The sequence below is a fragment of the Myodes glareolus genome, chromosome 18 (genome assembly GCF_982192425.1).
Source record: "Myodes glareolus chromosome 18, mMyoGla1.1, whole genome shotgun sequence".
NCBI lineage: Eukaryota > Metazoa > Chordata > Mammalia > Rodentia > Cricetidae > Myodes > Myodes glareolus.
This window is the reverse complement of record NC_142043.1, coordinates 60,138,626-60,166,467: the sequence shown is the minus strand read 5'-3', so window position 1 is coordinate 60,166,467 and position 27,842 is coordinate 60,138,626. Positions and strand designations below refer to the sequence as shown.

Below are 27,842 nucleotides of genomic sequence, written 5' to 3'. Positions count from 1 at the left end.
CCCTCCACACAGCAGCCTGGTATCCTGCAGAGGGTTCCCTGTAGGGCAAGCCAATGGGAACCTTATTCTCCCACCTCCTCTTCCCTGCCTGAGCCCCGAGGCTGCCACTTCCAGGACTAGATAGAGATCTAGTTGAAGGGCAAGCTGGGTCCCAAACAGATCTGCTCCCGGAGCTTTTGGCTTTCTCTCATTAATTTCAAAACTGGCCCAGTTAGATAGCAACCAGGATATGGACCCTGAGCAGATCCTGCTCTACTCAGGCCCGGGGTGTCTGCAGGGAGCTAACGATTAACCACGGGGTAAACAGGCAAGGAGTGTGTCTGCCCCACTCCACCTCCAGTTGCTTCTTAGAAACATGGGCTCTTCTGTCTCGCCGTAGCCCTGAAGATGGTTTCTTACCCTGCTGACCAGCCTGAGAGCAGCGTAAATCCTCAATCCGAGGACGTAGTGTGGGTGCTAAGGATGGGGGCGGCACGCCCCAAACTATTGGTTCTCTTGAAAAATCATGTTCAAATTCAGATTTAGTATTCTGGCATTATGTAGAGTCCATTTTCTTCTGCCAAATGCCCTCGGCCACCATCCCACTACTTGTGAGTTGATATTTACCAATCAAAACAGTCCCTCTCTGAGAATTCTTCACACCAGTGAGCCAAAGGAGTCCTGTGTAACCACTGCTGTACACAGACATTCAAAGACACCTGAACTCATCGAGATACCACGTAAGTCACAAAGAACAGCATCCACTGAAACTAGGATTATATCACGGTTGCCTAGGAGCTCAGAGCCCCTTTAGTAGGGCTCACAGGAATAGTCTTATATTTGTGCCCTGTTTATTTGCATTTTAGCTTATGAACTAATTACCTTAAGGGAATATTGCAGAAACTCAAATTAAGTTCCTCCACACACATACGATGTATGTATAAATCCCACGCTCCTGAAAGTTTCTGGGACCCTAAGTACCTCGTGCCCATGTGATGCAGGGCAATGCTACCCGACTCTCTGGGTCCTGCAGCGTCACGTGCCACAGCCTCTGATACAGGAGTCCTCCCCGAGAAAGGCCCACGGAGCTCTGATTGGCACTCACCTCATTGAAGTCGCCCACTCTGGGGATGTGGTTCTTCCTGGTCTTTCCCATGACCACTCCTGAGTTGGAGATCACCACAGCTGTGTTCCAAAGAACTCCCCCGTGATCTCGATCTCGTTCCAAAATTGGAGACACCACCACCATATTGTGCTTCTTTGCCAGCTGGGGAATTGAAAATCATGAAGTTCCTCTTTCAGGGGAATTATTACTTTTTTTTTTTTTTTTTTTTTTTTTTTTTTTTTACTGGAAAGAAATTTAGCGATGTTCCTAAATAATTAGACTTGGTTTTTGAGTATTACTTAAAGCAGTTTTTTTAAAAAAATATGGAATGCTTCATGAATTTGTGTGTCATCCTTGTGCAGGGGCCATGTTAATCTTCTCTGTATCATTCTGATTTTAGTATATGTGCTGCCGAAGCGAGCACAGCAGTGTTTTTTAAAAAGTACTAAATGTAGTGTTGTCTTGATACCTACAGTTGGTTATCAACAATAATCAATAGCCAGATGTGGTGGCACACACTTTCAACTCTAGCATTCGTGAGGCTAGCCTGCTCTACACAGTGAGTTCTAGGCCGGCCAGGACTTCAGTGAGACCGTGTGTGTGTGTGTGTGTGTGTGTGTGTGTGTATGTGTGTGTGTGTGTGTGTGTGTGAATTTGAACAATCATCCTTGTGCAAAGCTGGGATGAGACTATAAAGTGATTTAGTCACTCTAGGAAATTTATGGGAGTGCCTTCATGTTAAACAGAGAACCGTGACACAGTACCATTCATGCATATACACCCAAAAGACTGAGAAGGCAGGCACTCAGTGAGACAGGTCTACGAACTGATGAACCCATATTCAGAGACACACTACTTGTTATCATTAAGAGCCAAGAGGTAGGAGCGGTTTTACTCTCCACCATCAGATGGAGGGCTGAGCAAAATCTGATGTCTGAAGACAATGAGATTTTTATTCACTCATGCAATCCAAGGAATTTCTATCATATGCTAGAAGACCAATGAACCTTGAGAGCATTATCCTAAATGACATCATCCTATGAAAATGCAATATATGATGTTTGACCTATAAAGGAACCCTAGAGTAATGAAATTCACAGACAAAGAAAGTAAAATGTGCTTCTCGGGCTGGAGGGGAGCGACACCAGGAGACTCTCTAATGGATACCGTGCTTTAGATTCCTGGTACTAGAGTCTGATGGTCTATGCCCAGCAGCGGGGACACATAGGCAAAAGCATGGGGGGTAGCAAGTTTTACATTCTTCATACAACAGATTGGATTCTTGAGTTACCATATCCAAGGAGAGGGCACAAAGGCTGGACAAGGGGCATGTGGTAGTTTGAATAGGTGGCCCCCATAGACTCTTGGGTTTGAATGCTTGGGCTATAGAGAGTGGCACCGTCAGGAGGTGTGGCTTTGATGGAGGAAGTGTGTCACTAGGGCGGTGGGCTTTGAAGTCTTATATGCTCAAGCTATGCCCGGTGTGGGACTCAGTTCTCCTACTGTTGCCTATGGATCTGGATCTAGAACTCTCAGCTACTTCTCCAGTACCGTGTCTGCCTGCATGCTACCTTGCTTCTTGCCTTGATAATGGATTAAACTTCTGAAACTGTAAGCCAGCCCCAATGACATGTTTTCCTTTATAAGAGTTGTCATGGTTATGGTGTCTCTTCACAGCAATAGAAACCCAGACTAAGACATGGGGTGTACTGTGGAATGGGAGGGGAAGCTTTGTATCAAGATATACTGTATACATGTATTAAACTGTCAAAGAATAAATGGAAGATATTTAAAGATAAATAAAATGGAGCCAGGTATGGTAGCTAACACCTGTAATCCTAGCACTTGGCAGGCTGGGGTGAAAAGAATTATGAGTTTGTGACTAGGTTGGGTAACATAGTGAGCTCCAGGCTACTAAACCTAGAGGAAGACCCTGTCTCCAAAAGGTTTGTGATGAATTATCATTATTCTTCTCATCTATACCAAGATACCTTGCCGCTGAGTCTGTTTTGTGCTCTGATAACAACAGTAGAAAGCAGGTGGCTCATAGAGAGCAGAGATTTGTCCTTGGCGTTCTGAACCCAAGGAAGTCAGTCCAACAGCAGCAGCCAGCAGCTGATGGGCCTCTGTGTGGAATCGTCTGAGGGTGGGGGCGAGAGAGGAAGAAGAGGCTGAACTTTTGTTTTGTTAAAAGAAAAACTCTCTGGAGCTAAAGAAAAACACTCACAAGAGCTTAATCCTCACGATCTGACCACCATTATAATATGCCTCCTGAAAACACTCATATTACATATTTCTACCCCACCAACTTCAGGGAACACATTCAAGCCACTAAATTCTTTCTCTCTCCAATATGGACATCAGGACCTGTTGACTGAGCAGATTCAGATGATCTCTTGTCCTCCACACTACCTAAGCCACCATTACCTGTGACCTCAGTGAAGGACGTTGATCCCTCTTGATGCTGACAAATCTTCCTGGCACCAGCTCTGGTCACACACTCTTTCTCAAGCCCTAATCTAGGCTTACTGATGGAAACAATCCTCACCCGGTCCCCCCCCCCCTTTTTTTTTTTTTTTACCACAACAATGAATCAATAGCTTGATGAGAGGCTTTCCCCCTAGCTTGAGAGAATGGATGTTTAGAATCACCATTTTGTCCTGATAAAAATCAGTGCAGCTCTGCCCCAGACTCTCTTAAGCACAGGGCAAAGTCTGAATGAAAAGAGAAATAAAAGTGTTGCTCTTAGAGCCAAAACAAGGACTCATTGCCTTGACTACATGGGCTTTTCTGATAATGGCTTTACTAACATATAATTCACATGGCACAGAATCATTCTTTCAAGGTGTATAAATCACTGGTGGTTAGCATATTTCCAGAGTTGTGCAATTGTCACAACAGGCTGAATTTGGCACATTCTGATCGCCCCTCATGGAATCCCTGCACCCTACAGCAGTCACCCCACTTCTTTTCTCATCCTTGTACCTTGCTTTTCCCCCCTCCTGTCTCCAGAGATTTGACTATTGCAGGCAGTTTGGATAACTGGGATCAGATCACGCGCGTCACAAGGTTTTCATCAGGAAAACTGAAAACCAATTCTTACACCATGAGACAGACCGTGTGTTGACGCTTTTGCTGAGTTACACAAACGGCAAGTGGGGCGGGCAAAGGTCTAGAAAAGATAAATGTCACTCATCCCTGCATGCTAGTGCTGCTATTTGTCAGATTTTCCATGAAGTCACTCCGAACCATCCCTCCCAGGCTGCAGCTCTGCCGGCACATAAAGCCAGGGAGAGCTCTTGTAGCTCTGCAACCAGGAACCTGAGCGAGAGGAGACCCCGCAACAAGGAAAGTGTCAAAGTCCCAGCTAATCTCATCTGGCCAAACAAGCACAGCTGCATTTTCCACAGTGAAAGGGCACGTCTGACAGCTGCGGTTGTGCTCACAACCTGTGTGGGTTTGCCCGCCACCACCCCCGGGGGGCAGAGTTCATGTGTCACCTTCTGACAGAACCTGGTGGTGAGCCCATCCTCTGCCGACTCAGCAAATTCCGTCCAAGGCAGTTTCTCGCGGGTACAAAAGGCAAAGGGCATATCTAGGAGAAAGAGAAAGGTTAGCAGTGAATCCTATGGTCCCCTAGTGAGTGTCCTCAGCCCAGAGCAGGTCACCACTGGGGTCTTTCTTTTCCTGGGGACAGGGACACTTCTTCAGAAATAAGCCGTTCGTTAATACTACAAGAGTTGGAAACCACTGGGCGGGAGGCGCATGCCCAAAGATAAAGGCATCACCTCCACGCTCTCTAGCTAGACCCTGCCAGGGCTTTAATTCAGTGGAAATATTTTATTGAACTGTTGCTTTGTTTGTTTACTTTGTTATGTTCTGCTATGTGTATGGGGGGCGGGTCTTTGGGCAAACTAATCATTCTAGCACTTACTACACTATCACATATCTGTTTTATCAGTGTTAAGGATTAGATCCAGGGCCTTACGTATGTTGGACAAATGCTCAATTACCGATTCACATCCCTAAACCAAAAGTCACTGGTTTGTATTTGCTTTTTTTTACCCAATACTGGATACATACACATACAGCAACCATACAGAACGTGTGTCATCCCCACGCATACGATGCTCACAATAGCATTTCCAGTATGTGGATCAGAGGGATCCCACTAGGAGAAGACCTGGGCTCCAGCTGTGTATAATACTGTTATGGTACCTGGGGCACATCTGAAGCACACAACGATGCAATTATCATAATATCTGCCATTGTGGACACAACCATATATATGGCCATGATTAACTATGTCTTTCTTGTCCTGGAAGCAGCGTGGAGGTAGGGCACCTATCCAGAATACTAAAGGCTTGGCTAGATCCAGACTCTTCACTACAGAAATGCAAATGTTTTTCATTACTAGTCATGTTGGCCATCTGCATGTTTCCTGGGAATCCTGGATTCATCCTCTCTTTGCTGTTCACATTCTCTTCCCATTGCCCTGGTTGGTCGCTACTGAGCGATTGGTTTGTTGTTATTTGTTTGTTTTTTCTTGAGTTGAAATTCTGTGAATGTTGACTGGGCCTATTTGGTATGTTTTTTTATTTTATTTTTTTTGTTTTGATTTGGTTTTTTGTGGTTTTTTTGTTTGTTTGTTTGTTTTTTTGAGACAGGGTTTCCCTGTGTAGTCTCAGCTTCCCTAGAACTCTGCAGACCCTTGAATTTATAGAGCCCCATGTGCCTCTGCCTCCTGAGTGCTGGAAATAAAGGCATGCACCACCCTTGTCTGGCTCCATTCAGTACCCCTTAGCTTCCTGTCTTACAGAAACCCATCTTCTTTGTTTTAAATTGACTAACTAAATGGATATTTCCCTAGATATTTGCTGTTGCTCTTCTGGCTCCAAACTGACCCATTTTCAAGAGACACATCACCTCATGACATGACCTGGTTGTGTTTAGCATCAGCATGGAGTTTTTGGCCTATTTAGGGTCACAGCAATGGCCAGTGTTGGCCAAACGTGGTGCCTACCGTGGGAACGGACAGCTCAATTCGCATGCCTTGCAAGCTGGTGTGATTCTTTCCCCTTCATATCAAAGAAAGAGACGCCACAACTTTACATGTCTCCTGGTCTCAGTAAGCCTGATCCTAAGGCCATACTGAGGAAACTTGCTACCAAAAGTGCTGTTAGCCACCCAGATACACAGCAGGCAAAAGATGTCATCAACAGAGTCCAGGAAACCTTGGTTCCAGAATCGAGATTTTCTGAAGTCCTTTCAGTCCAGACAAGAGAACTATTTTAAGGAAGCCAGCAAGAAGAACTGCTAATAACAAAAATATTCCCTAATGACCATTAATTCTCAGCTTCCAGAACATAAGAAGTGACTTAAGCGTCCCCAGAGAACAGCATTTCCCATGCTGATTTCATTTCAAGTTGTTATGGGTTCCAGATTTCTGTTTCCCTTTGAATGACTTATTTTCCTGTATACATAAATATCCTGATACAAATAAAATTGCCAAAAGGAAGATATTGAATGGAAATTAAAGGAAGCAGGGGTTACAAAATCTCAGTAAGGTTTTTGAACTAGAGAGTGAAAGGTTTCACATTCTCAGACCTAACATTGAGTCAGCCTCATGACTGACACATTGCTTTGTTCTTGAGAACTGCTGGCCAAGAGCAAAACACATTGATTATACCAGACAGAGTGCTACATACCCAGAACCCCAGGACTCAGAGGGTAGGCAGGATCGTCCTGAGTTTGAGGTCAACCTGGGCTACATAGAGAAATCCTGTATCAAAAGGGCAAAGAGAAGGAGATAGTTTATGGTCTTGGAAGGTGTACTAATTACTTTGTTATTGCTGTGATAAAATATCATAACCAAAAGCTTACAGGAAAGTTAATTTTGGTTTACAGTTCTAGAGGGAGAGTCTATGATGGTGGGGGAAGTACGGCAGCAGGTAAGCAAGCAAGCTGGGAGATGACATTTCTGATCTCAGCCACGCGTAGGAAGGAGAGAGAGAGAGAGAGAGAGAGAGGAGCAGGAAGTGGGTCTAGGCTGTAATTGTAATTACTCAAAAGCTGGCCCCCAGTGACCTAGTTCCTTCCTTAAAGTTGTTCCTACCTTCTAAAGGTTCCATTGCCTCCCCAAACAGCACCAATAACTGGGGACCAAGTGCTCAGCTATCTGAGCCTTGGGGGGACATTTCTCATTCAGATCACCACAGATGGCCATACTATTTAGGACAGAGTGCCAAAATTGCCTCAAGGAGTCTCCAGGGTCTCCCAAAGGAGGAAGCATCTCTGCTAGGCACTGATGGTTGAGCAGGAGTTCCAGAACCAATAAAACAAAGAGCTAGTTAAATCATCCAACAGATGTTTTAGTGTTTTCTGTGCATCAAGGATTACAGTAGCCACTGAAGATGGGCACACACGGAAGTAGGGATCCTCCCCCCGAAAAAAAAAAAACAAAAAAATGTAGCAATGGCCCCATGGAGCTGAGAGTCTAATGGACTCTACAGACAAGAGTCAAACAAGAGTGGAGGAATAAATATAGCAAGAGCAGGGAAAATAACAACCACCACCCTGACCTTTGTCTTTTTCCTCTTTGAGGCAGGAGGGTAGATTTTCTTCTAGAGAATTTGACCGGTCAGAAGGAAGTAATCCAGAGACACAAACATTGAAATCACCTATGCCAGATCACCCGAACCAGCACTCAGACAGCAAGTCTCTCCCAGAAACTCGTGTTTGAGTTTCAACCCATTAGCCCTCAATCTTTAAAATATAAGCTGATGTATGAAAGAGAGGAAGCTTAGAAAAAGTAAGGACCACACAAGGGGACAAAATATTCCTTAATGTTAGTATCCTTGGCGGTAAGAGGTGTCGCAAACATGAGACAAGATCGAGGTATGATGAAACAAGGACTTTTGGAATAAAGGAACCCCCATGAGTTCAGAACATGATGACAGAAAACAAAGAACGAGGGCTGGGGGGATGGCTCACCGGTGAAGTACATGGTCTTCAAACATGGCAACCTGAGTTTGGATTCCCAGGACCCACATAAAAAACTAGGTGGACTGGAGAGGTAGGGGCAGAGACAGGTAGCTTCCTGAAGCTCATTGGTGGGAAAGATCTAGCCAACCTGATGAGCTTCAGGTTCACTGAGAGACCTGGTTGGATTTTTGCCAATGACCATGAGTTAGAGTTATCTGGGAAGAGGAACCTTAATTCAGAAAATTCCTCCATCAGATTGCCTGGAGGCAAGTCCGTGGGGGAGGACCCAGCCCACAGGAGACTGACTATACAACCCCTGGGCAGGTGCTTCTGAATTGTACAAGAAAGGCTGAGCAAGCCACAGGGAGCAAGCCAGTGAGCAGCGTGCCTCCATGGTCTCTGCTTCAGTTTCTGTCTCCAGGTTCCTGCCCTCAGCTTGTACCCTGACTTCCCTCTAGGATGAATTCTTGCCTATGAGATGTAATAAACGTTTTCCTCTCCCAGTTTCTTTCGGTCATGGTGCTTATCACAGTGATAGCAAAGGAAAAGGAAGTAATACGAAAGTTGGTACCATGTTGTGGGATATTTGTACACGGTGTGAGATGTATTTCTGTGATTGGTTTTATTAGGATTCAGGCATTATGCTGGCTCCTTTCACCTGGCAGGATACACCCAGGCAGTACCCTGGCCAGCCCAGGGTCCTATGGCTGCTAAGTCACTATGTAGTCTGTACGCAGGTGCAAAAGTTCCCTTTAAGAGACAAGCATCGAGCCAGGCTGTGGTGGCACATACCTTTAATCTCAGGAGGCAGAGGCTGACAGATCTCTGTGAGTTTGATGCCAGCCTGGTCTACAAGAGCTAGTTCCAGGACAGGCTCCAAAGCTACAGAGATACCTGCTCTGAGGGGGGAGGAGGGAGGGAAGGAAGGAGGGAGAGAGGGAGGGGGAGAGAGAGAGAGAGAGAGAGAGAGAGAGAGAGAGAGAGAAGCTTTGCACATTCCCGCTCTCATCCTGCTGTTCTTCTGAAGAGGCAAGCAGGTCTCTGTCTGTCTCTGTGTCTTTCTTCCGTTCTTCCTTACCCTTTCCCCTTCTCTCAATAAACCCCTCACATTTGTCCCTTCATTCACCATTGACCATTGGCTCTCACAAACCGCCGAGATTTGGACCCACCTGCTGCCAAGGCCCCTCCCACACAGAATTCATAACAGGTTTAATAACGAGCTGAATAGCCAATAGCTAGGCAGGAGAGGATAGGTGGAATCTCCGGAATCTCCAGAGAGAGAGAGAGAGAGAGAGAGAGAGAGAGAGAGAGAGAGAAATCAAGAGGAGGAGGAATCTCGGCAAGTGAATTTTGAGAGGAAACTGAGCCACGTAGTAGAACATAGGTTAAAAATATGGATTAATTTTCAGTGCTCGTTGGAAAAAAAGCTTAAGCTAAGGCTAAGCTTTCATAATGAATAATAAGTCTCCATGTCATTATTTGGGGTTGGTTGTAGAAGGAGCGGTGGGCCACTTCCCACCGCCCGCCTCCCAGCTAGCTTTACCCCTGAAATAATTACACGGAAACACTGCTTGGCCCATTAGTTTTAGTCTCTTATTGGCTAACTCTCACATCTTGATTAACCCATTTCTAATGATCTGTGTAGCACCACGAGGTGGTGGCTTACCGGGAGGATTTTAACCTGCGGCTGTCTCGGAGAGGAGAGTCATGGCGACTGCCTCATTGCCTTCTTCCTCCCAGCATTCTGTTCTGTCTACTCCACCTATCTAAGCTGCTGTCCTATCAAAAGCCAAGGCAGTTTCTTTATTAACCAATGAAAGTAACACATAGACAGCTAACCCTCCTCCATCAGTTGGTGGTGGAAAAGAAAGTCTGACTGCTGTACCAAGAGTGGGCTATTGCTATGACAGACGCTGTTTTTATGTGGACAGCTTTGGGACTTCAGACTGAAAACTATAAGCAGAGCTTAATGGGCCATCCCAGTAGGAGCTTGGAAGATGGGGCTGAGAGCAACATGGAATTGGAAGGTCCAGTTCAAGGGGTTTTAGGGGAGGAAAATATTAGCAACGGGGCTAGGGAGCATACCTGTGACATTTTAGCAAAGAATGCGGCTGTTTTCTGCCTGAACTTGCCTGGGGGAATAAATTTAAAAGTAATGGATGCCTTTCTTTGGTAGAGCAGATCTCAAGACAGCACATATTGACTCCATCATGTGGTTGTTAGTAAGTACCCTAGGGCAAGTCTACACTAGAGAAGAAAAAGTGGGGCAAACAGAAATATAAAACATCCAGTTTGAAAAGTAAAGAAGCAAAGTAGAAGAAAAAGGAGAAAATTCTGGAACTAGGCTAGAGACAGACCCGAATGGAGTTTATCGGGTAGCAAGGATAAGGAGTAGGCAGAGACATGCTAAGTGAAAATTTTAAGACGACGTTCTTTCATCCTTGGCCCATCAGCTCAAACTAACACTCAAAATAGCATCACATACACTGAAGCTCACAGCACCAAATAGCAACTCAGTTGTTTACCTCTTTATTTTGGAAAGAGATGACAGCCAATTTCCCCAAAAGGCCAGTTTCAGTGTCAGGCTCTCGGCTTCCACCCTCTCCAAAAGAAGTACTTGGAAGGATCCCCGTGCTACGCACTCAGGTACTGTCTCTGTCCCCAATTTATAGGAAAGTGGCCGGTCCTTTCTCCCTTCTTTGTTTCTGCTTTATGTTTATGAAGTCAAACTTCCTGCTCAGCTCATCTGAACACTTCCTCTCTAGCCTGATGCTAGAATAAAATTAATTTTGAAACTCTAAATAGCTGGTGTGGCGGTGCACGTGCACGCCTTCAATGCCATCACCGGGGAGGCAGAGGCAATGGGTCTCTGTGAGTCTGGAGTCAACCTGGCCTACATAGAGATTTTCAGGACAGCCAGGGCTATATAGAGAGACCCTGTCTCAAAAAACAAACAAACAAAAACCAAAAATAAACCCCTAAGATGATGATGACGATTGACAAGGAATAAGAGAATGCAAGAAAACATAGAAACACCCCAGGATCTAGACGCCTCTAAGCATTTAGAATAATGGATTGCAAAGGGCACACACGATGGAAAACCCTCACAAAACTAGCAGTATTAGCAAAACCAAAAGACCTACAACCTTCCAGAGAAAAGTAAGCAAACCAAAGACAATGAATGGGTCCTAAATCTAAGCACCTTTGAGCCGCCCACAAGCACTAGGTGCTAGAGGCCAATGGAGCAAGGGATTCAAACGTGTGAAGGTAACGAATTTCTTTTTTTGTTTGTTTGTTCGGTTTTTTCTTTCTTTTTTTTTTTTTTAATTTGGTAACGAATTTCTAACCCAGAATTTGAGATCGATTTAAACCAGGCAAGTTGTGAAGACATAGAGATCAAACACGCAGGGATCAAGAGGCTTATCTCAAAAGCTTTCCTTCTCAGGGAGCCTTGCTGTCAGATGAAGTAAACAGAAGGGAAAGGGTTACTCCTTCACAATTAAGGCAGAGCCACGCGCTATCTCTGAGTGGCCAGCAGAGGGGGCAACTAATTCAGAAGGAAATCATGGGAAGCCTGTGGATTCTTTCTGATATGGAATTGATAGACTGCTTGATGTTTCTTTAAAAAAAAAAAAAGGTTCAAGGGATTTAGAAACTGATAAAAAAAGTATAAGACAAAACTTAGATGTAGAACACAAGGCAAATTTTAGGGGAAGCAAAGTGAATCACGACAAAATGGCTTGGCTGAGACCGAATGGGGAGAGCACAGGGAAGGTGTATGCACGCCTGTGAAGGGCAGCTGTGTTCATCATGGTAAAGGAAGCACAGATAACTGTGTTCATCATGGTTAAGAGCGCACAGATGATGCAACCAGAAAAGTCAGGGGACTGGAGAGATGCCTTAGTGGACAAAGGAGCTTGCCTGACAGCCTGGGTTCAACTTGCAGGTCCCACATGCTGGAGGGAGACAGCAAGCCCTGCAGGTTGTCCTCTGACCTCTGCGTGATGCATACACGTGTGTGCATGTATATACACATCACACATAAATGTTTGAAAAGCTGAAAATTAAGAAGTAGCTACAGAAACCAGAGGAAACTCCCCCCGGAACCCACTGAGTGTTGAAAGTGTCTGGGAGAACACTTATTTTTATTTTTGATAACAGATTATGGATTCATTTTATTTCTCTGACAATGAAGACATAACAAATAACATGAAGAAAAGGCACACAGTGCTAAAATATATGCAACAGAAGACTCTGTTTTACATAAAGAGGGCACCAGAGGGCCCTGAGCTGCCCCAGGAGGTGAGAGAGACTGGCTGGCAGGAATTCACAAAAGCCAAGTTTCAGGGTGTGGATGATGCTTGATCAGGGACTGTGTACTTAGCCTGTGTAGAGCCAAGCTTTGATTACCTGGGGCTAAAAGGGAAGAGGCTGACACTCTTGGTACCTGGTGATTTCACCTGGATCCACAATGAGAGAGGGAAGGAGGGGACAGCGGCTTCTTGGTTTCTAGTATTGTTAAATACATTGTCTAGGTCAGCCATCCAGGCACATGCTTGAAATCTCAGCACTCGGGAGGCAGAGGCGGGCAGATCTCTGAGTTCGAGGCCAACCTGGTCTACAGAATGAGTTCCAGGGCAGCCAGGGCTACACAGAGAAACTCTGCCTTGAAAACAAAACAAAGCAAACAAAACCCACCACCACCACCACCACCAAACAAACTAACTGACAGAAGCAAAAAGAAAGGAGATCAAAAACCAAAACCAAAACCTCAGGCAGCAGATAGTCTTGAGCTAATGCGATCGGTTTAAAGGTGGTTGAGAAAGAATAAAGACAAGAAACTTACTCCATGCTTCCTGGAAACAAATGATATTGACCCCACACATGGCAGCCACCTCCACAATAGCCTCTATGCGTTTGTGGAGAGCAGAGACCTGGCAAGTCAAAAAGCAAGGATTAGAATATAGCCAGTACTATTGCTGAAGCAAAAGAATTTACCTGGATGTAGCTAGAGCAGCAAAACTCCCATGTGACCACGTGAGAGGAAGAAAGAAGGGGGTGGAAGGTTTAGTGTTTGTTATTTTCATCTGACCAAAACCTGCAAGATGGATGGAACGAAAGCACCTCTAGGCTCGCCCAGATATGGACTTGGCCCCTCCCCACCCTTCATCTCCATATACCACCCCCCATCCCACCTTCCCCTACCCCCTTGTGACGGAGAAAGAGCATCTTTCTCATGGTGTTGCTGAACAATGTGAATAAGTATGGCTGTAACTTCCAGTACGCAGAGCAGGGGTGTGTCCATGTACAAGGACACCTACACACACACACACACACACACACACACACACACGCACGCACGCACATACACACACAATCTAGATCAGCTGCTCTCTGAATCCAGAGCAATCCACTCTGGACTATCCTGCATCAACGTTTCACCGGGCCACGCTGCCACTCCTGCTATCCTGGAAGATCTGGCTTTCTGATTGGTTGAAATCTTAGGTGAACTGGGATGTGCTCTGGGCCAGGAGTGTGCCACCATCCTCAGTCTTCCAGAGGATGCCATCCTTACCCCACCCCACCCTCTCAGCTATCTGTGGGCACCCCAGTGGCCGTACTGTCCCTACGGTGGTACTATGGTTCTTCTGCAGTTTGTCACTCAGAGGACCCTGCAGGATCCTTGAGAGGGAGGGGCGGTCCAGAGGCGGGAAAGAAAAGATACTCGTCACTTGTGTCCTATCATAATGTCTGGTTCCCAGAAGACAGTCAGGCATGTTTGCTCAAAAAAAAAAAAAAAAAAGTTGGGGATTCTTTCCTGTGTTCTTAGTCTTCCCAGGAGGCTGTGAGCTCCAGTCAGGCATGTGACTCTACATTTGCTCAGTACCATCAATATGCAAAGTACACGTCTAGGTGTGTCCTTGTCTCTGCAGCCCGACAAGCTAGATGACAGATTTGTTTACAAACAACAAATCCAGGAGAAAAGGTGAACTGAGAATTACATCTTGTGTGTGTATGTGTGTGGTGTGTATGTATGTGTGTATGTGTGGTGTGTGTGTATATGTGTGGTGTGTGTGTGTATATATGTGTATGTGTGTATATGTGTGTGTATATGTGTGGTGTATGTGTGGTGTGTGTGTGTATATATGTGTGTGTGTGTATGTGTGGTATGTGTGTGTATATGTGTGTGTGTGTGTGTGTGCTGTGTGTATTGGGGATCAAACCTATAGTCTCACATACCCCGAGAGAAGCTCTGTCCCTGACTTATGCTGCTCCACTTGTGCCTGTCCTCCTCCTCCTCCTCCTCCTCCTCCTCCTCTTCTTCTTTTTCTTTTCTTTTTTCTTCTTCTTTGTCGAGACAGGGTTTCTCTTTAGCTTTGGAGCCTGTCCAGGAACTCACTCTGTAGATCAGGCTGGCCTTGAACTCACAGCGATCCACCTGCCTCTGCCTGCCTCCCGAGTGCTGGGATTAAAGGTGTGACCACCACTGCCTGGCTCCCTGTCATCTTTTAGAACTGGGAATGTGACTGTGCAATAGTGCTTGCCTAGTGGGCCGAGTCTCTGGGCTGTTTCTCCACTACCTATCAACACGCAAGCATGCGCGCGGACACACACACACACACACACACACACACACACACACACACACCACACACACATCCTGGAATTCAAGCAACCTGAGGTTTCCTGGAGAACGCTTAAGAATTATCAAAGTGTCTGGAGATTACCACGATAGACAAAGCCAAAGTTCCAGCAGAACCTTCTCTTTTGATACAGCTATGACAAGCTGTATAAATAAACCACTTGCATCTGTGACATGATATTTCAGAGAGCTGTAAAATATTACCACATCGATATTTTAGAGAACTGTAAAATAGTATCATAACCATAAAGGAATGTCTACCATACCTTCATAACCTGTGGGACTTTGGGTAAACAGACTTCTAGGCACAGCGAGCTCCTGGCTTTATGATGAGCAGGAAAAGACGCAGCTAAGACACTGCTCAGGGCATCCTGGCAGAGGCGGCCTCGGGAAAGCAAGCATCCTGGGGAGCGAGCTCAAGCAGCCAGAGGGGCACTTTCCCAGTTGGCGAAGGAAAGGAACTTCAGGTCAGGGGTGGCAGAAGTGGCTGAAGGGTGAAGGAGATGAGGAGGAAGAGAGAGAAGGAAGAACAAGAAGAGAAGACCTGGGCACAAGACGGGAAGGAAGAAGAAAAGACGGGGGAGGTCACTCAGATGCCCTTCCGGTGCTCGAGCTACGGAACCCCAGGACAGTCTGCCGGTGACTGCACCATGGGACAAGCCAGAGCCAGAGCCCCCGTTATATGTACATTGTTAAAATAAAGACCGCACCTGTTCCGCCACAGGGGCAGATGTGGGGAGTGGGATCCTGTTCTGAATGAGCCCCACACGCACGATCTGGGGGCATCTCTGCTGCTCCTTGGCTGCCCCGAAGGCGTAGCCCTTCAGTTCAAAGTTTCTCTCTGAGGCAGTTTCCAGAGCTTTTCTGGGCAGATCAAGGGTTCTGAAAAGGCAAGAGAAAAGAGAGAGAGGATTTTGAAGCGTCTGATATATTAACCCCCAACCCCACCCCGACCCTTGGGGGATCAGATGTAGAGTGTGGCCTTAGCATGTGTGAAGCCCTGAGTCAGATCCAGCACTGACGAAAACCCAGGCCCACCCCGCCACCTCTCTGGAGCTCCTTCTCAGATAAAGAAGAGCTGTGGTGTGTCTCTTTTGGAAAGCCAGCACGGGGCCAAGAGACCTGTGAAGAGGTCAGGCTAGAATACGAATGAACACCACTACCCTGATGTGAACTGGGGGACTCTAGCATGGGGGAGGCCTGCCTAGGGCTGGCAAAGGGAGGAAGTGCTATCCATCAACAGGCTGGTGTTTGGAACTACAGAGGACCAGGGCAAAGACGACAGCCCCAGCGGCCAACCCAGATAGGAAGGAATTGGCTCCCAAAAAAAAAAAAAAAGTGTTTGAACCAGGATCAGAGGGCTGTGTGGATCCTAGGGTTTGGGCCATCTGTGCTACCAGAGAGGGACGATGGGGCTCAGGAGGAAGGCTGGATGGGGGCCAGGAACTGCTAAAAGAAAGGGAGGCCCTGCACTCATTGGCCCCTCAGGAAGCTGAGTTTCAGGGAGTCAGCCTGGAGCCTTATTCTCTGACACTCCTTCAGCTAGTTCCATGCCTGGTATGGGTGGGTGCTGGGTGGGTACTGGGTGGGTGCTGGGTGGGTGCTGGGTGGGTGCTGGCTTGATGGGGTGCAAGCGTAAATGTTTACCCAAATTTGTGGTTCATCATCAGCCGCTAGAGGATTATTTCCCTTCTACCACAGAGTCCACAGGTCAGGCAGCAGCTACCTCCTGGGGCCTGCTGCATGCCCAGGCCTGGGGTAAAACCCCAGGGGCACAGTTCATGGCCCAGGGCCAGGAAGGCCTTACCATGTAAAGGCAAAACGATTATGAAATACCAAGAACACATCAAAAAATAACCTGACAGGTGTTACCTAATAATAATATTTCTCTCCTACTTGAAGCCGCTCTCTTAAAGACATTTCTTTCAAAATCACAGCCCTGTCAGCCCAAACCCCCTGTCTCCACCCCCTGCCAGGAGCTCTCCCTGACAGCTGTGAGCTGGGCTCCGCCCCTGACAATCAGCCTGCTTTTCAAACAGGCAGGGCTCCCTTTCCTCTGCAGGTTAGAAATAGCTGTGGTGCCCACACCTGGCCTCCCCTCACTGTGACTGCCTCAGAGAGTCCTCCCACCCTCGGGTGGAGGGGCCCCTCTTGTGGGTCTCAGTCCCTGGGAAGGGGAAACAGCCCCACAGCTTCCCGGGAGCTACACGCTGAGGACATGCAGACACCCGTGTCACAGGGTGTGTGTGGTTTCCCAAAGGCTATGGGCTCAGGAGCCAGGCTGCCCTTCCAGAGCGTCCTGTGGTCTCAGTCCAGGAAGATGGCAGGTGCAGCAAGCCCAGCTTGCGGGTGGACATCTCTCTCTCTACCGCACCCCACAGCTGTCTGCCTTCTGAGCGCCACTGTCCTGCTGTGCTAATCTCCCCTTCTGTCCTGGATTCCCTGTGAGTCCATTGCTGTCCCCACCTCTGCCTTCCTGAGACCGTGCACTGGATCATTCCCAGCTCCCTCCCCACAGACACTTTATCCCCTTGGGCCTGAGGGGGAGGACAGGACAGGCTGCTTCATCCTGCAGATCAGCTGCCTTTTGGCGGGTTCTGCATCTTGATGACCCCTTCTATTTTTCTGGTAACTATCTGGAGGCTCTCTCTTCCATCCTGCTCTTCAAGGAATCCCCCCTCCCCCACACTTACATTCAAGAGTTCCAAGTCTACAAGGGCAAGGGCTTGATTTTGAGGAGTCTGTAGGACACTCTATGGCCACTGTAAACAACTGAAATTGTGTCCCCACCGTCATTTGAAATACTGAAACCCTAACCTCTTAGAGGGCCTAGAATATGACGAGGCCATCAAAGTAGATCCCTTACAAATGGCATTAACACTGCTATTAAAGTCCAGAGTAATGTGGCTTGCCTCTTAACCACACTTCCACAGAACAAGAAGTCACCATTTACAAATCCAGAAACGGGCCCTCTCCAGACTCTAAACCTACCAGTGAGTCTCCAGTGTCGTGAGGCAATATATTTTCCTGAAAGAGCCACCCGCTCGATGATCAAAGCTCAGAAAAACTATGATGGGCCCGCAAAGGAATGGAACCCAGAAAATGAGTCCCCAGTTTACTCGGGGGTCTCGGGCTGCATACAGCTGTCTGTCCCTGTAGTTCAGTGGTCCTCAACCTTCCTAATGCAGCGACCCTTTGATATAGTTCATGTGGTGGTGACCCCCAACCATAAAGTCATTTTGTTGCTATTCCTAACTGTAATTTTGCTATTGTTATGAATCACAACGTAAACATCTGATAGGTGACCCCAAAGGGATCGCGACCCACAGGTTGAGAACCACTCCCGTACTTGTTTTCCGTTCCTCTGCCTCCCTTGCTATGAAGAGCCTCAACTCCCCTCTCCTTACCCCCACTTCAAGGAAGAAAGCCTGTTAGTTCTCATTCTGGCTCCAACCCACACTCCTGGGTCCCTCCCTCCTTACTAGGGCCGAGGCAGAGCTGCCTTCAGGGCCCTACGCTTCTGCTTTCTCAGCTACCTCTCGCTTTGGGAACTTCATCTCTCTTCCTGTGCTGGCTCATCACTGTTCGTTCTTTCAATTACTCAACTAGAGCCTTGGCACCGAGGAAACATGTTTGCAGAGGGGGCAAATCTCAGTCCAGGGGGAAGAAAATGAAAAATAAGTCTTCTCCAAGTGCTAGTTCCAAACCTCAGCGGCAGTCAGCCGTCTTAACCTTTGTGCGTCCTTCCAGAGAGGTACAGAAACACCAGACGTAATGGCAGCCTTCTGCATTATTCTTGGCTCTTCATCTTGCCTGTTTTGTTTGGTAACACAGAGGCACGCGGGCATAATGATTTTTCTATCAGTGAGGGACTGCACGGATTACTTCAGTTCCCTGTGACTGTAGTGGACCTGAAAAGTCCCATCACCTTGTGACATCCTAGTTGTCATGACATTACAGTACAGATATTTCTGGGTTTGTCGTGATCCTGATATCAGCACACACAGAAGAGCCAGTCTTAAAAAGCCCAGCATATACAGTTATGCAGAGAACATCATACTTGATCATAATAACCAATAACTGTGTTACTGGCTTCTGTAAATGCTTCAGTTTTAAATTAGAATAGACCATAACGGTTAATATGAAGCAGGACACTGTACTGTAGCAGCATAATATCTCATATTCATAATCCTTCTTGAAGGCATCAAGTGTCTACGGTAAAGGGCTACAGCTTAGGTCAGTGGTCCCTACTTATTGTGCTGGCTGATTTTTATTATCTTGATGCAAAATCTAGACACGTCTAGGAAGGGGAAATCTCTGTTGATGGAGTGTCTCCATCGGATTGGTCTGTAGGCAAATCTATGGGGGTAATTTCTTAATTAATGATTGATGTGGGAGGGCCCAGCTCACTGTGGGTGGTGCCACTCTTAGGCAGGCGGTCATAGGTTCTAATAAAAAGCAAGCTGAGCAGGCTGTGATGAGCAAGCCAGTAAGCAGCGCCCCTCCGTGGCCTCTGCATCAGCTCCTGCCTCCAGGTTTCTGCCTTTAGTTCCTGTCCTGACTTCCCTTCAGGGTTGACTGTGTGGTGTGAGCTGAATTAAACCCTTTCCTCCCTCTGTTGCTTTTGGTCATTATTTTTATCACAGAAATAGAAAGAAAACTAAGACATCTAGTATGTGCCAAGCCTCCTAAATTCCATTCCTAGCACCACATGAGAAAAATCCTAAGAGGAGGGAACAGAAGGGAAGGGGATGGGAGAGGAGGGGCGGGGAGAAAGGGAATGGAGGGAGGAAGGAAGAAGTACCATGGCAAAGGATTGGTTTACACCATCTAGGTTGGTGTAAGTACCCTGTGCCAAGCTCACAGAACCACACAATCACCTAAGAATGACCTGCTCCTATTGCTAAATGACATACAATACAAGCTTGGACATTCCTCCCAAAATGCACAGACCCATCACCTTCACTATTGATGGCGATTGGTCTCTTCCATTTAAAGAAGAGAAAAAGGCGAGTGTGTGAGTGCGTGTGCAACGGCTCTCCCTCATCAGGGAGCTTCCACACATGGTCTCACCTTGGCCCTTTGTCTCTTTAGTCCCATTCTCTGGCTCCCACTCCACATCTTAGGAGTCACTCCGCCTTTTCATCATTTGAGTCACAACTCTCTGCATCTAGCAACATCTCTGTGCCTTCTGAAGCCACTTCCCTGTCCAACCTGGAGTCCTTCCACCCACTCAGCCTTACCCAAAATGCTCTGCTTCCTCTGACCTCTTAAACACATAGGTCTTGAGTATTCCTTCCAGTTTTTCCCCCTCATGTTGCACTTGCTATATCTCCCCCTGGAATGACCATCCAAGCACAGTTCCCAAGTTCCCAGCGATCCCTGTGAGACACACTGCCATACAGCAAACAACCACTGACTTTTCTACCTGAGACCTCACGCATGCCTGTAGGAGACTGAACACGTTCATATCTCTTTGTAATGTTTTCAGTAAATCTAGTTTTTCTATGGTATGCATTATTGGACACACACTTGGCTTTTAAAATTAACTGTCACAGATGAAGAAACTGTATATTTTTCTAATTAAAGTGATCAAGTGATTGAGTAAAGCCTCAGTAATGTTGTATTCTACTTTTTTTTTTTTTTGGTGTTTTGAGACAGGGTTTCACTGTAGCTATCAAACCTGTCCTGGACCTAGCTCTTGTAGACCAGGCTGGCCTTGAACTCACAGAGATTCACCAGCCTCTGCCTCCCGAGTGCTGGGATTAAAGGCGCACGCCACCACTGCCTGGCACATCCTACCATTTTCACTGAGTAAGATTCTCGTTTTGATGACTTCTGAGGGAGCAGTCAGTCTGTTTGCTCCAACAGTGTCTGTTCATCAGTCACAGCAGATGCTTTACCACCGTTGCTATTGCACCCAGAGGATTCGACCAGGCGAAACTGTGGGCGGTCTTCTAATGCGGTCCCTATCATGGCTGACCAAAGAGTCCTGCTTTGGCTGCCAAGGCGTCATTCTGCTCAATATGATATTCCTGGCACCTCATGCACGCCCTTCATGTCGTTCTTTAGTATTTCTGTAAGCGACATTCTGAACGTTCATGTTTCACGCTCCTGGGAAGTCTTTGATACAGTCAAGAACATGGGTTTCTGAACATTTATGCTTCCAGGAATTCCTAGCATGCGAGAGATCCTGAGTTTGGGTCTTAGCACCATCAAAAACAAACCAACAAACACACAACAAAACAACACCCTATCAAGGGCAGAGACTGCATGTTACTAATCGTCTCTTGACCGTCCTAGGCAAAAATAAGCAAGCATCAAACGCTGAAGGGATTAGTGAATGCACCTCGGTTCTGTTCTCTGAGGAGCTCAGCTGTTTGGTGTAGGCTTTCTCACTTGGCAAATATTTAATAAGCATCGTCAGTGGGCCGGGCACAGCAACAAATCTGGAGATACAGCGATGCGGGGAAGTAGCCGGCTGCAAACCGGCCTCTGAAGAACGAGCAAGGGTTTAAGTAGGAAGAGTTTTTGCGTATTTTAGAATAAATAGAAAAATCTTCTGTCTTCAGGGGGGAGTCTGCTCACAGCAAAACTTCACCCAAGCGCAAGAACTAAGCAGGCACATTCATACCTTAAGAGATAAAGTGTGAGAAGGTTGCCAGGGAAACAGAACCCAAGGGAAGAATGGAAAACGAGACAAGGGCCTTGCTCGGTTACTGGGAGTCAGGCCCCAGGGTTAGGGCCTGGCAGTTACGGGCTAGCACTGGTTAGCATTTTAGCCTCCATTACTATTTTAGCCTACTCTGTGGTTCTCCAAAGGTTGATACAATCCCTCTCACTTGGTAGTCTGTGGCCTGACCTCCCCCTACCCAGGAAGTATAACAGTCACTTCTGGGGGAGACATGTCTGTCTTCATAATGCCCCTCAATTTACCTCTGAGGCTAACAGTGCCAATTCTATGGTTACTCACTTTACCCTTAAAACAAAGCAATTGGGCCATCCCTAGGAATTGGGGTGGGATAGTCCTTGTTTTGTTTAAAAACAAAAAAACAAACAAAAAACAAACCTTCTTTGGAAGTCTTGAGTCTGTCACTTCTCATGTGACTAATTTGCTGTTGTTGTGTGGTTTTTGTATGGGGCCATAGAAAGCCAGTTCTGACATGCCTGGCAGGCCACTGAACTACACTATCCACCCACATGACTGACTGGTCTTGCAAATACTATAGGAAATAGATAATTTTGGGGTCATCTAGGCCCTCATAGCTTATAGAGAGTTGTTCTTTTGTTGGGGGGGTGGTTGGAGTTTTTTTTTTTTTCAAAATGCCAAAGAAGTTGTTCTTCCACACACTTGCTGTGTTAGATTTCGTGGATGCAGGGACTCTAAGGCTGCCGGGAACCACTTGATTTCATTAATTCTCTTTGGCTGATCAAGGTCTTAATACAAGGTCATGAGCCCTTGGAGAGGTCGCGGAGCAAACAGGTTGGCTTGAACCGTCCGCTGTGAGCAATGGGGTGGAAAGAGGTTTAGCAAGGTCAGAGTCTACGTTTCATTCTAACAGCCAAGAAAACCCCGTACAGGGTACAGGGTTGAAGCCCAGGACAAGGACATAGTCCATTTAAAGACAACTTTCTGGTTGCTCCAGAAGAACGGATTGAAAAAAACATCCAGGAGGGGCTACTTTGCCCAGCTCTCTTTTACCAGATGCCAAATAGCACACTGCTCTAAAATAGAAGTCTGGGGATCCACTGCCAGCTTGCCCATTGTGGGAAAAGTTGTGCTGCCAATTCTCTTGACTTGACAGTTCGGAAGCTTCTTAGCTAGTTTGGTTGGGCAGGCCCTCTTCCTCCAAGATGCTAGGCCACAGCAGGAAGGAGTATCAGAGGACCCTGGTCGGAGGCACTGGACAGAACCCCAGAGAGGAAGCTGGGAGTCGGGTCAGAACTAGAAATTTACAGAGAGAGCTTGAAGAGACAAATTCCCGCCCTTCCTACTTTGTTTCACACAAGGTGTGTGTCAGGCGGTGGCGGCAGTGGGGGGCGGTAAAGCGGTTTGTAAGGGTCACCCTCTAAGGGCTCTTTCCTCACAGTTTGGTCTATGGCCTCTGCCAGCCTACGTGATTCTTCATCCCAGCCCCCACAGAGCCATTCTCAGCCCAGAAGCTCCCCCCTCCCCTCCAAGTCCACACATAGTGGCTACAATCCCACCCACCCGCCTCCCCAAACTCAGCCTCTGGATCCCTGACCTAGTCTGCTTGCCATAGAGAATTCGCTTCACCTCGCCCAAATCATCAGGCGGCAGATGCTTTTCCAGGCTCTGCTCCAGAGACTGCCACTCAGGTCCCGCCATGGCCAGAGGCTGCAGGTTCTCGTGTCCCACAGCAATGTTCTGCCTAGGGGCCCCAGGACTGGGAGGAGACGACCGACCCGTGGACTTCTGGCAGCTCTTCAACAGCAGTGTATTGGATTCTCAGGGGGAGGAGGGCCCATGAGCAGACAACGCTCTTCTCAGTCCTCTGCTGACCGCAGCCAATCCGTGCTCAGGGCCTTCATAGTGAAACCGCCCCATTGGCTCGCCATGGGGCGAGTGCCAGACTTGGCCAGACTTGCTTTCTGGACCAATGTGGGTCACAGCTGGAGGCTTTTCCTGGATGCTTTTCCTAGCCTGGCTGTCCCCTCTCTCCTCTCTCTTTCTTCTCTCTTGCTCTCCCTCATCCCTGGAACTCACCCTCTCCTACCCCTAGAGATCTTTGATAGGCGGTTATCGGGGCCTGGGCTGAGGTCGTTTGACTTGAGTCTTATCCCGCAGAACGGGACAGTTTCCTTTGAGCCACAGGTCCCGGGAGGCAGGCAATGCGAGGCGGGTATCCGGTGCTTCCCTGGAGTCAGTGCTGCAGAATCCCGGATCCTGACCAGGGGACTCTCCTGTACTCTGATGCGGCTTCAGGATCTCTGCCTTCTGCAGTACGCGTGCCCTCCTGGGCGCTTTGCCAACTGCACTAGACTTTAATCCCAGGTGGTAGTGGTGAAGGCCCCTCCTGCTATTCCCCGAAACGCTGACAAACCTCCTGTGAATTATGAAAGACCGGCCAGCTTTGCTCCAGACCGAATGGTGAGGGAAGCAGTCCCAAGAGGCTAATTTAGTTCAGGGACCTGGGCAGCTATCCTGTTATGGGGGGTCATCTGTTGCTTTATCTGTTGCCTTGCTGGAGTTTAGCTTCGTGGGAGAGCACCCGCTGCCTCCTTGCTACAGGCCCTGGAGTGAGAGGGTGGGGCTTAAGATACTTGGTTTACCACTGCTTTGATATTATCCGATGGTTTCCAGTCTCTTCCTGTGCCAAAAACTCGGGACTTTTGTGTGTGAGACTTCACAAAGTGTAAGACAAAGACAGGTGAGAGGTACCTTTGCTCCGTGATTTGAAGGAGAGGGTGATAAAGACAGCTGTCTGGTCCCACAGAGGCCCCACAGCTGCATATTCAACCAACCCTGATCAAAAAATTTCCTCCAAGTTGTGCCCATTTTCAAAGACGTTTTTCTTCTTGCTGTTCCCTAAATAATAGCCTTTCCATTGGGTTAGTGTTAGTCTTAGTCAGGGGTCCTATTGCTGTGATGAAACACCATGACCAAAAACAAGCTGGGGAGGAAAGGGCTTATTTCTCTCGCAGTTCCATAGACCAGTCCATAGACCAGTCCATTGTCGAGAGCAGTGAAGGCAGGACCTCACCCAGGGCAGCCTGGAGGCGGGAGCTGATGCAGAGGTCATGGAGGGGTGCTGCTCATTGGCCTGCTCTTCATGGCTTGCTCAGCCTGTTTTCTTATAGATCCCAGGACCACCTGCCCGGAGATGGCATTGCCCATAGCGGGCACTCTCTTAAAAGTACACAGTGATCGCTCACAGCAAAGAACTGGGCGTAACATCCCTCAAGGTCAGCAGCCTTCTGTATCTTCAGGACCAGTTTTTAATGGGTTTTCTTCCAGCCTCACTTGCAAAGCTAAACTGTCTTGTTAATGAGAAACATCTGTCTAGAGCAATGACAGAAAATGCTCCTTTTTTTCCCACTTGAGGACTCTTAAGTGTTCTTATCTCATTTCAGAATTGCCTGTCATTGCCCTACTCACTATTTTGCTAGGGAATGGCTAGAAGTCTTTGTGTTTCGGATAGTGTAGAAACTTCATCAAGTTCAATAAGCAATGACATCATGACAGCATTGGGCTTGTGGGTAATGATAAAACCCAAAGCTGCCACGGGAAAGGGACTGACCGCACCAGGGAGGGGAGGTTTGTGTTCTGACAGTAAAGACTTTGAAGGGGAGGAGGGGCTAGTAGATGTGTTATCCAGAACACACTACCTTGTCATCTGCACCTTCCATTGCCTTTAGACATTTTTTATAAGTGTAGCTTGTAGGAAACACTAGTGAGGAAGATGACTCGCAGATGCAAATCAGTTCTGTCCGGTGGAGACGCAACTGCAGATTGCTCTGAGTAGTTTCGCATTCACCATAAATTATTCCGTATGGTTTCAACACCCTACTGTTTCTCTCGTTGATGAGTCCAATTGCACGTGAAAGACAAGCTACTCAAGGCCATTCTATGTGACACGTGTGTTCATTACATACTTAGTTGTTGTCTCTAGAGCAGTGGTCCTCAACCTTCCTAATGCTATGACCGGCAGGCTGAGGACCACTGCTCCATGGGGAACCTCCCAGGACCCGACAGGTGGCATCCTTAGGGTACCCGACTGCTAGCTAACTGGGATGGGTTTAAGCACAAACTCTTTCTAAAATGAATGACACCTGAAAGAAATTAAAATATAAAAAGAAAACCTCAGAAAAGTCAAAGGAGGCTACTTCCAAGTTGGATAGGCTTGGAAAATACTTCTCACCCTACTTGTTGAAGGGTTATGTCTGTACAGAAAGCAGATTAAAGTCAGGTGAAGCTGTGGTGCTCCAGGTCTGTAACCCCAGCAGTGGGAGGCTAAGGCGAGGTGATTGATACTTGGGGTTAGCCTGGGTTACACAGAGATATATTGTTTCAAAAATATAGACAAACACATACAGAGGTTGGCAAGAGTAACCTATTATTAGTAGTAAGTAGCCTGTTCTTCCTTGTTCTATCTGCCGCTTATTTCTTTATTTTTATTGGTTTTTATTTTATGCCTTTGGGTACTTCTGGGTACAAACTGCATGTATGGCCAGGCACCATGTGTGTGCAGTGTCTGTAGAGGCCAGAAGAGGGCGTCAGATCCCCTGGAACTGGAGTTACAGGCAGTTGTGAGCTGCCACGGGGGGTGCTTGAAACTGAACTCTGGTCCTCTCAGCCAGTGAGTGCTCTTAGCCACAGAACTATCTCTCCTGCTCCTGCTGAGTACTTCTTAAAATCAGGAAGCCAGTTTATAACAAGGGTCACTTTCACGTGTTTGCTGTCACTAGGCCTTTACAACCCTGCTCTATAGTCTTTGGGTTAAGCTTTGTGTCTTTGAGACTTAGGTGTTTCTTGCTTGTAGCCAGTATTCAGAAATGCAAATGTTGAACTAAAGATTGCTTATGTCATGGAGAAAATGATTAGGCTGATAATTCAAAGAAAGAAACACTTTTTGAAAAACTAGCAAATGATAAAGTATGAAAATTTTGCCTGGCAGTGGTGGTGCACACCTTTAATCCTAGCACTTGGGAGGCAGAAGCAGGTGGAGCTCTGTGAGTTCGAGGCCAGCCTGGTCTATGGAGTGAGTTCCAAGACAGCCAGAGCTGCAGCTAGAGACCCTGTCTCGAAAAAAGCAAACAAATCTGAAAATTATTTTATGTATATGTCAACAAATACGTTCATATTTAAAAGTCATTAATGCGATGAATAAAGCCATCTGAGAAATAGGTGAGAGCTCCGAAATTAAAAGAAGACATGAGCCCAAATACTTTGAAAGGTTTAAATGACTCAGAAAAAAATATTAAGTAGAAATGACTTGTTCATATTTGTTTGTTTGTTTTTAGAGGTATGTTCACTGGAATTGGTTTGGAGTTTCCTATGAAGGCCAGGTCAGCTTCAAAATAGCAATTCCCCTGCCTCAGACTCATTAGTGCCATTATGGTTAAGTCTGGCCCCAGATGCCTGGAATTATATTAGTTTAATAAAGGCTACAGGAGACACTAGGTCCTTGTGCTCACAGACAAGCACTAGGGAAACCGGGAATGTCAAACACACAGGCTTGTCTCCCTGGAGAGAGAGATGCATAGCCTGTTTCCTGCTCAGAAGGCTGGGAGCAGAGCTAGTTAATAGCCCTGGTGACCTTTGTGCTAGCTATACGATCAGCCATACCAGATCCTCCCCAGACCTCATCATGAGCTCATTTTTCTCAGTCAGTTTACAGAGCCTGTCTTTATGGAAGATGTCACATGTGCTTAATTTATCGAACCCATCTCTATGGAAGATCACATAGACTTGACAAAGAGGTTCAATGCAGCTGTGTCTTCAGCTCTGTTGTGCACATGGGATTGCATTGGTTATACCGAAAACTCCTCACCTCCCACAACTGTGCTGTGCTTAAATGCACCTAAGATAAACTACTCAGCACCAGATTTCTTTGAACCAACACCTCATTGAACCAGACTACCTTCCTACCTCATATGATTCTTTACTCTGCTGGCCATGGTGGTCACAAATACACCCCACAGCAAGCAGCTGCTCTTCTTGATGAACAAAATACTCATATCCTTTATGAATTTCCTGCTTAAACACTGTAATGCTAAAAGTACCAAGAAGCTATTCCCCAAATAAGAAAATACCTATAAATAAATTTAGTCAAGGAGGTAAAATACTTCTTCATTGAAAACTTTAAAGCACTGAAGAAAGAAATTGAAGAAGGTGTGAAAAGGTACCCCCCCATTGTGCAAAGAATTAATAATTTTGAAAAAGCCATGTCACTGAAAGTGATCTACAGATTCAACACAGTCTCCCTCCATCAGAATTCCAATGACAAAGCCAGAAAGATGGTTTAGTGGTAACAACACTTTCCACCAATCCTGATGGCCCAACTTCTATCCCAGAACCCACACCGTGGAAGATGAGAACCAGCTTCCACAAATTGTCTTCTGACAGCTTATTAATACATTTATTATTTGTTCTTATTGTTTTGTGTG

At 46.8% G+C, this 27,842-nt stretch overlaps 1 protein-coding gene and 1 non-coding gene across 3 annotated transcripts in view; both read right to left on the bottom strand.

Moving 5' to 3' along the window:
• Positions 1–23,155, bottom strand: part of Upb1 (beta-ureidopropionase 1) — a 31,080-nt gene extending 7,925 nt beyond the window's left edge. The window contains exons 1-5 of one of the 2 annotated variants that reach the window (XM_048451500.3): positions 22,958–23,155; positions 15,422–15,593; positions 12,915–13,002; positions 4,585–4,679; positions 1,085–1,246 (exon numbers count right to left, since the gene is read on the bottom strand). In XM_048451500.3, coding sequence (XP_048307457.2) covers positions 1,085–1,246; positions 4,585–4,679; positions 12,915–13,002; positions 15,422–15,593; positions 22,958–23,061 — 621 coding nt within the window. In that variant the 5' untranslated portion in view covers positions 23,062–23,155. The remainder of the gene's footprint in view (positions 1–1,084; positions 1,247–4,584; positions 4,680–12,914; positions 13,003–15,421; positions 15,594–22,957) is intronic. The other variant, XM_048451501.3, reaches the window with a different exon arrangement.
• Positions 1,402–1,508, bottom strand: LOC148119168 (U6 spliceosomal RNA). The gene has a single exon (XR_015735548.1). It is a non-coding gene; the product is annotated as a U6 spliceosomal RNA (small nuclear RNA).
• Positions 23,156–27,842: the final 4,687 nt, after the last annotated feature.